This window comes from Carettochelys insculpta, chromosome 32 (genome assembly GCF_033958435.1).
Source record: "Carettochelys insculpta isolate YL-2023 chromosome 32, ASM3395843v1, whole genome shotgun sequence".
Lineage (NCBI taxonomy): Eukaryota > Metazoa > Chordata > Testudines > Carettochelyidae > Carettochelys > Carettochelys insculpta.
Window position 1 is genome coordinate 11,906,780 of NC_134168.1, and position 13,548 is coordinate 11,920,327.

The following is a 13,548-nucleotide window of genomic DNA, read 5'->3' on the forward strand; positions in this document are numbered from 1 at the left end:
TATCAAGGGTGGCCGGAGGGGAGGAGGTGTGCTGGGGGCCCAGGATGGCCCTGAGCTCCCTGTAAAATGGGCAAGTGACGGGGGCAGCCCCAGATCGGCCGCTTGCATCCCGGGCCCGGGCGTAACCCTGCTGCAGCTCCTTCACCTTACTCCTGACGTGGTCAGGAGTGCGGGCAGGGTGAACCCGGGCAGCCAGGCCCTCGGCCAGCCAAGCAAATGCATCCACGTACCGCCTCTTGCTCCCCATTACCTGGAGCACCTCCTCCTCGCTCCCAAGCCCCAGCAGGTCCCAAAGCTCGGCCTCCGTCCAGGAGGGGCCCCGCTGCCGCTTCCCAGCCTGGCTTCCAGTCTGGGAGCCCTGGCTCCCCTTGGGGGGGTGCCCTGGGGGCGCTTAGGGGGCTGGGGGGCGGCCATCGCAGCGGTGGGGGGTTGATGTGGCTGCTCAGAGATGTGCAGGCTGGCCGCATGGCTGTGCTGCCGCCTGCACGCTCTCTCAGCTTCCTGCACAGGAAGGCAGGGGGCGGGGACCTTTAAGGTGCCGCTGCACGCTGCGACCATCGAGCTCAGGGGCTGGAGAGAGCGTCTCTCAACCCCTCAGCTGATGGCCACCATGGCGGACCCCGCTATTTCGATGTTGCGGGACGTGCAATGGCTACATGTTCCCCACTTCGACGTTGAATGTCGAACTGGGCGCTATTCCCATCTCCTGATGGGGATAGGGACTTCGACGTCTTGCCACCTCACATCGATGTCAACTTCGAAATAGCGCCCGCCACATGTAGCCGTGACGGGCGCTATTTCGAAGTTGGCGCCGCTACTTCGAAGTAGCCGGCACGTGTAGATGCGGCTCCTGTGTGATACTGGCATCTAATTAGACAAGGCGCTATTGAGCACTGCCCATTGAGCCTGGTGATCTAGCCAGCTTTTTATCCACCTTGTAGACCATTCTTCCAATCCGTGCTTCTTTAACTTGCTGGCAAGAACACTTAGTACTGAAGGTGAGGTGTGTTCAGCCATAGATATGCAAGACCATAATTAAATTTACAATGTCAATTAACTTTGGCCTTTTAAAAAACATGTTTCCAAACATGTTCACCATCTGGAGTCTTGACTGAACCGTTGGGGTGGCTACCAGCAGGAAGAAACCAGAACTGAAATTATCACTGTTTCACATGGATGTTAGATTTCTAATTGCATCATTTCTTTTATTTACCCCAGATGAAACCCACAACAAACACACTGGTGGGAAATGAAATGACCATCATGGAATTCATCCTCTTGGGATTTCAAGACCTCGGTAACCTAAATGCTGTTTCTTGCGATCTATCTGGCAACTATGGCTGGGAACAGCCTCCTCGTGGTGCTCGTTGTGGCTGATCATCACCTCCACACCCCTATGTACTTCTTCCTGGGGAACTTGTCCTGCTTGGAGATCTGCTACAGCTCTACCATCCTGCCCAGGCTGCTGGCCAGCCTCCTGACTGGGGACAGAGCCGTCTCTGTGCCCGGCTGCATCGTGCAATTGTATCTCTTTGGTTCTCTGGCAGGCACTGAATGTTGTCTGCTATCTGTGATGTCCTACGATCGATATCTAGCAATATGCAAGCCTCTGCACTATGCAGCCCTTATGAATGGCAGGCTGTGCCTCCAGCTAGCGGCTGGGCTGTGGATAGGTGGGTTTCTGTTTGTGTCTATCTTTGTTTTTTTGATGTCACAATTAACGTTCTGTGGCCCCAGTGAAATCGACCATTTCTTTTGTGATTTTCGCCCAATAATAAAGCTCTCCTGCACTGACACCCACATGGTGGAAATTACTAGTTTTATGTCTTCTTCCCTATTCACTCTCCCTCCCTTTCTGTTGACACTAGCATCTTACGTTTGCATCATCTCCAGCATCCTGAGAATCCCGTCCACCACTGGGAGAAAAAAGGCCTTTTCCACCTGCTCCTCTCACCTCATCGTGGTGACAATTTTCTATGGGACCCTCATCATGGTTTATTTGGTCCCAGAGTCTGATACATTGGGGGACCTTAACAAAGTGTTTTCTGTCTTCTATGGAGTCCTGACTCCTCTGGTCAACCCCCTCATCTACAGCCTCAGAAACAAGGAGGTGAAGGAAGCCTTGAGGAAAGCTTTCCTTCCATTTTTGTCTTTTAAATGAACACAGGGTTTTAGGAGTGTCTTTTCAATAGTATGAAAATCAGAACTTCATGACTCTACCAGTGGCGTCTGCATGGTGCCTACCTGGGGTCATTGGAATCATTCTGGGGGAAAATTAAGACACGCAGCCAAATGTTCCCTGCACCCTTTACTCACACAGGACTGTGAAGCTTCCATGAGTTTGAATTATTCTCTTTTGGCAGTGGATGAATGTTGAAGAACTTAATTAGTTCATGGAAATAAAATAATTAAAACAAACTTCTTAAGAAACCTAGCATTTGTCTTCAGTAACTTTGTCCCCACTGGGATTAAAATTGAGCTACCGCATACACTGGGCACTTTCTAAATGTTAGAACTCATTTAAAATATGTGTGCACATTGGAAAAAATAACCCCAGCTATACGTACAATACGATGGAGGTTAATGTAGCTGTAACAAATCAGGAAAAAGATCTTGGAGTTATCGTGGCTATTTCCTTGAAACCATCCACGCAGTGTGCGGCGGCCGCCAAAAAGGCAAAGAGGATGTTAGGTATTAGAAAAGGGATAGAAAATAAGACAAGGAGTATCGTACTTCCCCTATATAAATCTATGGTACGCCCACATCTTGAATGCTGCGTACAGAGGTGGTCTCCTCACCTAAAGAAAAGATGTCCTGGCAGTGGAAAAGGTTCAGAAAAGGACAACAAAAATGATGAGGGGCTTGGAATAGGTCCCATATCAGGAAAGGCTAAAAAGATTGGGACTTTTCAGTTTAGAAAAGAGGCGGCTGAGGGGGAACATGATAGAGGTCTAATAAATTACAAGTGTGGGGAGGGTGAAGAAGGAGAAGTTATTTACTTGTGCCCCTAATACAAGAACTAGAGGACACCAAATGAAATTAATGGGTAGCAGGTTTAAAACTAAGAAAATAAAGTTCTTCTTCATTCAGGGCAGAGTTAACCTGTGGAACTCCTGGCCAGAGCAGACTGTGAAGGCTGGGACTATAACAGAATGTAAGAAAGAGCTAGATAAATTCCTGGAAATTAGGTCCATAAAAGGCTATTAGCCAAGGGTAGGAATGGTGTCCCTGGCCTCTGATTGTCAGAGGCTGGAGAAGGATGGCAGGAGACAAATCGCTTGATCATTGTCTTCGGTCCACCCCTTCTGGAGCATCTGGCACTGGCCACTGTCGGCAGACAGGCTACTGGGCTGGATGGACCTTTGGTCTGACCCAGTATGGCTGTTCTTATGTTCTTAAGTTCTTACCTTGTACTGGGACCCTGGTGACATGCAAGGCAAGTCAACCTATCTGTTCTAATGTCATCCCTCTGATGGACGCGAGAGGAAACCTCGTGCGTTGCTGGGAAGCTGGCTTTCTTGCTATTTGTTGCCAAGGTGCTTCAGCTTGCCTGGCAACATAGACAGTTAATTCTCTTTGGGAACCATTGTCATGGGGCCACCAAATCATACAGACGTGATTGATGCCAAAAGAGATATGGCTTCCTTTATTGATATTATGTGCCCATAAATTAAGGAAGTATGGATTGGATACATGGAGTGCAAGGTGGATAGATACTTGCAGATACTCATACTTGTAAGATGGATAGAAAGCTGGCTTGATGGTTTGGCCCAGCGTGTCAATGGCTCAATATCTGGATGATGATCGGTTTCAAGTGGAATTTCCCAAGGCTCGGTTCTGGGGCTGGTGTTCTTCAATGTCTTTATTAATGACCTGGACGAGGGGATGGATTGCACCCTGAGCAAGTTGCGGATGACACTAAGCTTGGGAGTCAGGTAGATTTTTTTTCTCTTCTGCCCTTCAAATCAGCTCTAATACCTTCTGGGTGAATTCTCTGAAGAAAGTAAAAAAATGGATAAGGACAAGTCTCCTGACAGCCGTTCTGCCCTGCCCTGCAAGTGGTGTGTTTGTTTTCCTCCTGGAGGATAGAAGGGATTTCATACATACAAGGGAAAGAAACAGGAGGAATTAGAGGCCCTGGCACAGTCAAGGAGGTATGAGATGGTTGGAATAACAGAGACTGGGTGGGATGACTCGCATAACTGGAGCACTGTCACCGAAAGGTATAAACTGTTCAGGAAGAACAGGAGGGGAGAAAAGGAGGAGTTGTGATTTATGTGAGAGAGCAACAAGATTGTCAGAGCTCCAGTTTATGGGAGAGAAGAGACAACAGAGGGTCTTTGGGTTAAGCTTGGAAGTGGACGCAGAAGAGGAGATGTTGTGTTTGGTGTCTGCAACAGGCCACCAGATCAGGTAGATGAGGTAGATGAGAATTTCTTCAGACAAGTACGAGAAGCTTCCAAATCACAGGTGCTGGTTCTCATGGGAGACTTTAATCACCCAGACATTTGTTGGGAGACCAATATGGCAGCACACAGGTAAGCCAGGAAGTTTTTTGAGAACGGGGATTACTTCTTGGCACAAGTGATGAAGGAACCGACCAGGGGCCGTGTGCAGCTGAACCTGCTGCTCACAAACAGGGAAGAACTGGTCGGAGAAGTGGAAGTGGGTGTCAACCTGGGCTGCAGTGACCATGAGATGGTGGATTTCAGGATCCTGACACAAGCAAGAAAGGTGAGAAGTAACATACAGACCCTTGATTTCAGTGGAGCAGACTTCGACTCTGTGAGAGAAGCGATGGGCGGGATCCCCTGGGAAGCTCATATAAAGGAGAAAGGAGTTCAGGAGAACTGGCAGGATTTTCAAGAAGTCTTATTGAAGGCACAGGAACAAACCATCCTGATGCACAGTAAGGAAAGCAAATATGGGAGGCAACCAGCTTGGCTTACAAGGGAAGTCCTTGGTGAGGTTAAATGGATGCGTACAAGAAATGGAAATGAGGACAGCTGACTGAGGAGGAGTATAAACATACAGCTGGAGAATACTGGGGGCTCATCGGGAAAGCGAAAGCACAATTGGAACTGCAGCTGGCAAGGGATGTGACGGGTAACAAGAAGGGCCACCACAGGGTCACGTGTGCCCTTGCTGCTGACCCTGACGTTCTACAGTTGTACCATCAGTGCCAGCCTGAGAATCCCGTCCACCACCGGGAGGCAAAAGGCCTTTTCCACCTGCTCTTCTCACCTCATTGTGCTGACCGTTTTCTACGTGTGCGTGATCAGTGTCTATGTGGTTCCAACAGCCAACACGCCCAAGGCCCTTCACAAAACGTTCACTGTCTTCTACACAGTTCTGACTCCCTTGATCAACCCTGTCATCTGCTGCCTCAGGAACAAGGAGGTCCAGGAGTCCCTGCGGAAAGGGACTCGTAAAGTGGTTGCTTTCAGAAAACAATTGGCATGAGTGAACGTCTGTATTGGGGTGAAACCAGAGAGGGGGGTTCTCTGTTGGCCAGCTGCCAGGTGAGCCCCTGGGAAGAGGGAGGGATCTTTCCATTTGAAGCAGTTACCTGCAGTGGGGCCTGTTTCTTTGCGTGGCCGGGAGAGGAAGACGGAGATGTTTAAGCCTGGGCAGGGCTTAACGAATCCAGTCAATATCCAGGCCAGAGCGAGGTCTGGGCATGCAGACATGGAAGCTGAAAGGAAATAGTCAGGTTGTCATTCCTGTTGGCCTTGGTGTCGACTTCTCAGGAGGCCTGGTGCACCCCCTGTACATTGTAACTGTTCAACAGAATCCCAGGGAAGTGATTTGCTCTGTGTTTATCTCCCCCCTTTTTCAAAGTTGCTTGAGAACAACCAGCACGTGTGTGTTATCGCTTTGCATATTTTGCCTTTTGTTTCATTAATAGATCACCCTTTTCAAGGCAATGATTTGACCTGTGTCCTCAGGAGGGGGCTGTGTACAATAGTGGCAAAGACTGAAAGGTCACCTGTGAGACTGCAGCTGATTTTTGTGCTCTCTTTTAATTGGGGTTCAGAGCTTGGTGTTATCCCACAGGTACCCCCGTGGCGAGGCAGCACCCTGGAAGTTTGGAGACTCACCTCTGAGCTCGGCCTGCAGCCGTATTGCAGCCCATGGGAGGGACGTACGTATGGACTGGGCCTCTGTGCCGTTTGTCTCTGGAGGGAGAGGGGACTCACTTCACAACTAGGCCTCTGGGCCCCATTGCCTCTACCCGAGGGGACCCAGGGGAGCGCAAGGCTGCGGAGTTGAGCAGGTGTTAGCAGATGTATCTGTGGATTTGGGCCGAGTGGCCGGGTGAGCACCGAGTGTGGGGAGCGAACAGGGCCTTGGAGAAAAGGCTGAGCAACACCCTGGGAAGGGCTCGTCTCTAGGGGAGCCACCCCCCGGCCGTGCCCCTCGACACAGGGGCTCAGGGGAATGGGTGTGAACGTGAGCGTTTGTGCCGCCAGCTGCGACCGGCGGTCGCTGAACTCACTTGCGCGGGAGGAATTTCCCAGCTGCCCCCCACTCGGCAGTGGGAAATGTGGGCCCCCCGTGCTGAGCTGCTCCAGACAATTCTTTCCCGGCGCTCGGCTGGGGGCTCTGGCCAAACACTCCTGCTCTGAGCGACCCCGTGTCTGGGCTGGGAAGGGAGATTCAAGGGGTCGGATGTGCAGAGCCCATGGGGTGGGGGATGAGGCTCCCTCCCTCTGCAGCGGGGGGCAGGGTCCCGGGCTGGGTTCCAGTCATGTCAATGGGGAATTCTCCATCCCTGGCCATCGCTCAGCTGTGCTGCGAGAGCGTCAGTAACTCAGCCGGGGTGAGTGGGGGCAGCAGGGGCTGGGGGAGATCTGGGGCCTGCCAGGTACAGGTCAGAGCGGTTGCCCTTGACGGTCCTTTGTGCCCTGCAAGTCTGAGCCAATAAGACCTGCCTATTGGCTGCTGTGCGACTCCTGTCCCCGGCTCTGACACCCGCCGCTGTGACTGCCCCAGCCAGGAGCCAGGCAGGGCTTTGCCTGGGGAGGGGCTGTTGTCTCGGCAACAGAAACACTCCTGGGCGTGTGGGCTGCAGCCCCGGGAAAACCTCAGAAAAAGACCCCACACGAGAGTTCTCTTTATTTCACCCTCCAGATCCCTGGGGCGCAGGGTGAGGTGTGTGCAGGGGGCAGGTGGGCTCGCCCTGCCCCTGGGATTGTCCCACCCGCTGGGAGGACAATGGGTCAGACCCTTCGGGGGCAGGGCGGGGGGCAGCCTGTGGGTGGGGGGCACCCTGGGGTGTTGTGCTGATCCCACTGCAGCAGCAGGAGCTGAGACAGGCCCATGGGCACTGCCAGGAGCTGGTACTGACGGAGGGTGAGAAGGGGCTGCAGGCCAGCGAGGGGTCACGCTGCCACGCAGCTGCCCCCACCAAGGGAAGGAGAGGCCCAGGGACAGAGCTGGAGACGTCCCAGATACTGAGGGGGACTTTGCCCCAGGAGCGATGCACTCAGGGACGGTGGGACTGGGCTCTGGGGAGGGGTGGACAGGCTGAGGCTGGTCCACTAGCAGTGATGGGCGGTGGTACAATGGCCTGAGCTCCTGCTGTGGAAAGCTCTGGGGCTCGAGCTGCAGCCTGGTGTGTGGGTGTGGGAGGGGGACAGGATCCCTCTGCCTGGCCCAGGCACATGTGTCAAAGCTACCACATTACTCTTCACTCTTTGCCAGCATTTAGACAGGGGCCAAAGACCCACTTTGTCAGATGCACGTTGTGGAGATTCCAGAAGTCTAATTATACAGGTTCCTGAAAAAGAGGGAGTCTGGCATCGACGAGGTGAATTGAGTTATAGGGAGGGTACGGACCACGTCCAGAAGCTAATGTGGAGGTGTGAACATCAAGAGAGGAGAAGCTGTTTTTGTGGTTGACCAGCCACTCCCCATGTCTCTTCAATTCTTTGCTCACGGTGTCAAATTTGCAGATGAATTGTATCTTGGCAGTTGCACTTTGGAGTCTGTTTTGAAGTTTTTTTGTTGTAGGACTGCGACTTTTAATTCTGTTACCGAGTGTTCAGGGAGACTGAATTGTGCTCCGACAGGTTTTTGTATGTTACTAGTCCTGATGTCTCATCTGTGTCCATTTATTCTTTTGTGTACAGACTGACCAGTTTGGCCAATGGACATGGCAGAGGGGCATTGCTGGCACATAATGGCCAATATTACATAAGTAGATGTGCAGATGAATGAGCACCTGACGGTGTGGTTGATGTGTTGGGTCCTGTGATGGTGTCTGGGATGGAGATATGTCGGCAGAGGTGGCAGCGAGGTTTGTTGCAGGGACTGGTTCCAGATTTAGAGTTCCTGTGGTGTGGTCGATAGTTGCTGGTGAGGATTTGTTTCAGGTTGTCAGGCTGTCGGTAGGCGAGGACTGGCCTGCCTCCCAAGCTCTGTGAGAGAAGGATCATTGTCCAGGATGGGTCGTAGATCACCGGTGATGCACTGGAGAGGTTTTAGCTGGGGGCTGTGTGTGATGGCCAGTGATATTCTGTTATTTTCCTTGTTGGGCCTGTCGTGCATCATGTGGCTTCTGGATACCCGTCTGGCTCTGTCGATCTGTTTCTGCACTTCCTTAGATGGGGGTTGTAGTTTTGGAAAGCTTGGGAAAGGGCTTGCGGGAGTTTGCCTCAGTCTGAAGGATTGGAGCAAATGCGGCTGTACCTTAGTGCTTGGCTGTGTACAATGGATCGTGGGCTGTACCCTGGATGGAAGCTGGATGCACGTCGGTCAGACATGGAGGTGAAAAAGCTGCTTGGAGACCCCTCCCCACTCCTCAGCCAGAGCCAGGAGACAAATCAATGCGCACTGACAAAGAAAGAGCAGTTCAGTAGCAATTTAAGGACTAACAAAATCATGTCTGAGGTGATGAGCTTCAGATCTGAAGAAGTGGGTCTGTCCCACAAAGCTCATCACCTCAGACATTATTTTGTTAGTTCTTAAAGTGCTACTGGACGGCTTTTTTGTGTTGATCGTATATAGACTAGCACGGCCGTCTCTCTGTTACAGTGCGCACTGCTGTCACATTTGAGAGAGAAGCCAGCCCCAAAAGGGGTTGTGCCCCTGCCTGTCCTTCAACACTGGTGTCCTGAATGCTCTGCAAAAAAATAAAATAAAATAAAATATTAACACACCACAGGCAGCGTCCTGAGTATGTGTGTGCTGAGATTTCTGTGTTGTCCCAGCCTTGCCATCTGGTCACTGAGTGGGTGGGCTTCCCATGGTCTTTTTGGGCAGGCAGTGCCTTCCCTGGCCTATGTTACCTACTGCCCACGTTCACCCTGGTCCCTGTCACTCACTTATCCATTGCACGAGTGATCTGTACCTCTTGCCTCGGCCTAACATTTCTCAAAAGCTGTGCTCTGCTCTGTTCAGCGCTGGTGTAGACCATTCAGAAGCATAACATGGGACATTTGCTCGTGTAAAGAGACAAAAAGCCCGGGCTATGACTTTGACTGCCATGGACCAACTCTTCCACTCTGAAAGGGCTGTAAGTTGGGTTTAAAAGAACAGGAGAAAAATATCAGAGAGGTCGCCGTGTTAGTCTGTAGCTTCGAGAACAATAAGAAGTCGTGTGGCACCTTATAGACGAACAGATATTTTGGAGCATAAGTTTTTGTGGGCAAAGACCCGCTTTTTCAATTGTTGTAGAATATTCAGTAGAATAATAGAGTCATAGACTCCTAGACCTGGATGAGAAATCAGGAATTCGTGAAGGCCAGCCCCCTGCTCAAAGCAGGACCAACCCTGACGAACAAAATTCTTGCGCATAAGTTAAGGAAGTATGGATTGGATACAGGGACTGTAAGGTAGAGAGAAAGCTGGCTGGGTGGTCAGGCCCAAAATGTAGCGATAAATGGCTCAATGTCTGGTTGGTGGTCGGTTACTAGTGGATTGCCCCATTTATCAGTTCTGGGGCTGATAGTTTTCACCATCTTTACTGGTGATCTGGAAGAGAGGATGGATCACACCCTGAGCACATTTGCGGCTGACACTAAGCTCGGGGAAGATGGGAGGGTGAGTCCATATCTGGAGTATTGGATCCAGTTCTGGCCCCACAGTATAGAAAGGATGTGGATACATTGGAGCAGGTCCCGCAGAGAGCAACCGAAATGATGAGGGGACAGGAACACGTGGCGTATGAGGAGAGGCTGAGGGATCTGGGCGTGTTTAATTTGCAGAAGAGAAGAGTGAGGGGGGATTTGACAGCAGCCTTCAGCTTCCTGAAGGGGGCTCAAAAGAAGATGGAGAGAGGCTGTTCTCAGTAGTGAGATGGCAGAACAAGGGACAAGAGTGGGAGGTGCATGTTAGACATTAGGAAAACTATTTCACCAGGAGGGTGGGGAACCACTGTGATGTATTGCCGAGAAAGGTGGTGAGATCTCCATCCCTAGAGGTTTTTAAGTCCCAGCTTGACAAAGTCCTGGCTGGGATGATTTAATTTGTGTTGGTCAGAACAGGACTGGACTAGATGACCTCCTGATGTCCCCACAGCCCTAAGAGTCTATGATTCTGTGACTAAATCATCCCACCCAGGGCTTTGTCAGCCAGAACGTAAAGACCTCTAGGGAAGGAGATTCCACCATCTCTCTAGGTTACACATTCCAGTGCTTCAGCAGCCTCCGAGGGAAATAGGTTTTTTTTTCCCTTATATCCAACCTACACCTGCAACATTGCAATTTGAGACCATTGCTTCATGTTCTGTCATCTGTCTTCCCTGAAAACACCCTCTCGCCATCCTCTTTATACTCCAACTTCAAGTATTTGAAGGGTGCTATCAATTGTCCCCTCAGTCTTCTCTTCTGGAGACTAAGTAAGTCTAAATACCACAGCATTGCCTCGTAAATCATGTGCTCCAGCCCCCCGATCATTTTGGTTGCCCTCTGCTGGACTCTCTGGACTGTGTCCACATACTTTTTGTAATGGGAGGGGACCCAGAATTAGACACAATATACTAGATGTGGCCTCACCAGTGTCAAATAAAGGGGAATAATCTCTTCGCCAGATCTGGCATTGTCCCTAATAAAGAGCCCAGTATGCCATTAGCCGCCTTGTTTCTTTGTTTCTAAGCTCTCTCTGAAAGGAAGTTTGAGGATGTGAGGAGCCCCCACGTGAAGCCATCCCAAGTGCGTCTTCCTGGGGTAAGGGATTTTTTTTTCACTTAGGTGGTGGCAGCTACTACCCAGGGACAGGACATCTGTGACATGGGGAGTTTTTTTTTTTTTGTTTGTTTTTTTAAAGAAGAGCATTGCAGGGAAGTTATTTTGAAAGGTTTTGTGGGACACCAATTTCTGCAATCAGAGTGTCTGAGTGGGGGGCAGGCCTGACACCTATACCAAAATAGAGGCCAAGAGTCTTAGAAAAGCATCCATTGGCTTGAAACGCTTTTGGAGGGAGCGGATGTGCTATTCCGACATCCCTGAACACGTTATTGCAGGAGTACAGGGATGCCTTGACATGGGGCTTTATTTTGGCACGTGGCACCAGTGAGACAGAGCCACATGCTGATACAGCCTGCTTTTTGGTGAGTTTGTCCAGTCAACACAGCCTGTGAGAATGAGCTTATCGCCCGTTTTGGAAAGAGCAGGAAGACAGGCAGAAGTGATGGACTCAGGCAGTATCAGGGTATTTTGCAGAGGCATTTGACAAGTTTGTACACCCAAAGCCTACCATTAAAGTTACCATTAAATATTGCCATTAAATAGACGAGCACGGCTTTCTCTCTGGTACTGTTAGAACAAACCCAGTGTGGGACAGGAAGTGTTTAGAAGGAACAAAACCATTGATTTGAATTTCACTCTGGTTGTACAGAGCAGGACTGTGGCTGCTCCCTTCGCTCTGGGGACTGAACTGCCCTGACAGCAGGTTCTGCCATGGGAACAGGAACCAGGCGAGTCCCCAGGCCCGCAGGCGGAGTGACCCCACTGCACAGCGACAGCAGCGGGTGTATTGTGGGAATCCCACTGAGAGGTGCAGTAATATTGCTGTTCCTGATCAAGCTTGGGCTCAAAGCTGGGCAGACACACTCAGTGGGTGTCGGGTAGGACAGGTCTTGGTGGAGGCCGAGACCCGCAGGAAGTGAATTAGTTACACAGGAGGGAGGTGCGGAGGGAGAGCGGAGCAGCCGGCTTGTTCCACAAAAGTACCTCTGCCAGCCCCTCCGGCAGCCATAAGCCCCACAGGCAAACCCCCAGATTCTCCAGCTGCTCCACCCCCGACCGACAGCCCCTGCTCGGGGGAGAGGTCATTGAAACCTGGGTCACCAGCTGCACCCAGCTTCTTCCGGCCCCAAAGGGTCCAGCCGCAGCCCCAGGTCAATCCAGGCTTGGCTCTCACCAACCAGCACGCTGGGCCTGGCCTTCAGCATCCACGTGTACAGGTGTGTTAACACCGACAGACAGACCCGGGCAGAGAGTGGGTGGAGGTGGCGCATTCCAGACGTCCCCCACGGCCACTGATGCAGCCAGCCACGTCCTGTGCTGATGTCGTGAATGTCTCTGAACACCCCCCACGGGGCGGGAGCCCAGGGGACACTGGCTTAGTTCCTGCAGACTGGAGAACTGGGCGCTGGAGCACTGGAACCGGAACCCAAACTGGGAGCGAGGTGGTCACCGCCAGGGCATCTGACAGCTTTCCACGGGGAGGGGAACGTCCTTTCTCCTTCCCACAGGCACTGGCGGCTCAGAGTCACCCAACCCCGGTGAGCCGCTGTGGGAAACTGCCCTCGCTGGCTGGTTTCCCCAGCACGGCCCAGTCCAGTCACATGGCAGCTGGGATGGACGTCTGGGCGTCCGATTTCAACCCCATTGCTCAGCCCAGGCCACCTGACCCCTTGGGCTGGTGTGGACGACAAATCCCACTACCCAGAGATGTGTATTCGACGCCTGAGCCTGGTGTCTAGCCCAGCAGCCTGGTTCTGTGTTGTGTGTGTGTGTGTGTGTGTGTGTGCGCACCCCCTAGTGTGACTCTCAGCACTCAGACATTTCTAACACAGCTACAGAGCCAATGTGTGTAACTTCTCACACAACCACGGCCCCGACACACAAGTCACACCCAGCTTCAGGGCATCTCCAGCTTTCATCAGACCCCTCACTTGGCCCCCCAGCCCAAGGGTCGGTGCCGCTCTACACACCGGTGACAGAAATGGCTTCCACAGCCAGGGCACAGCTCCAGTCCCGGCACAGAGGTGCCCCTGCCCGGCTGGGCTGGCGTGGCCCTTCTCCCCACGGCGGGAGGGGACTGCTCCGGCACCACCGACCTCAGGGCCCCGGCAGCAGAACACCCCGGCTGCGATGTCGGCCCTGAGGTGCAGAGCCTCTGTGGGGACGGGAACCTGCTCCAGGGCCAGCTGAGTTCCACCAGCCCTGACCCACGGCGCCCTCTGCCCCACAGCCCCTGACTCTGCCCCAGGGCAGGATCAGCCCCTCCCTCAGCCCCAGGGCAGGATCAGCCCCCACCTCAGCCCCAAGGCAGGATCAGCCCCCACCTCAGCCCCAAGGCAGGATCAGCCCCTCCCTC

General features: G+C 52.3%; 1 protein-coding gene across 1 annotated transcript in view; it reads left to right on the forward strand.

Annotated features, from left to right (window-relative positions):
• Nucleotides 1–2,161, forward strand: part of LOC142004955 (olfactory receptor 5AP2-like) — a 103,197-nt gene extending 101,036 nt beyond the window's left edge. The window contains exon 2 of the mRNA XM_074982631.1: nt 1,351–2,161. Coding sequence (XP_074838732.1) covers nt 1,351–2,161 — 811 coding nt within the window. The remainder of the gene's footprint in view (nt 1–1,350) is intronic.
• Nucleotides 2,162–13,548: the final 11,387 nt, after the last annotated feature.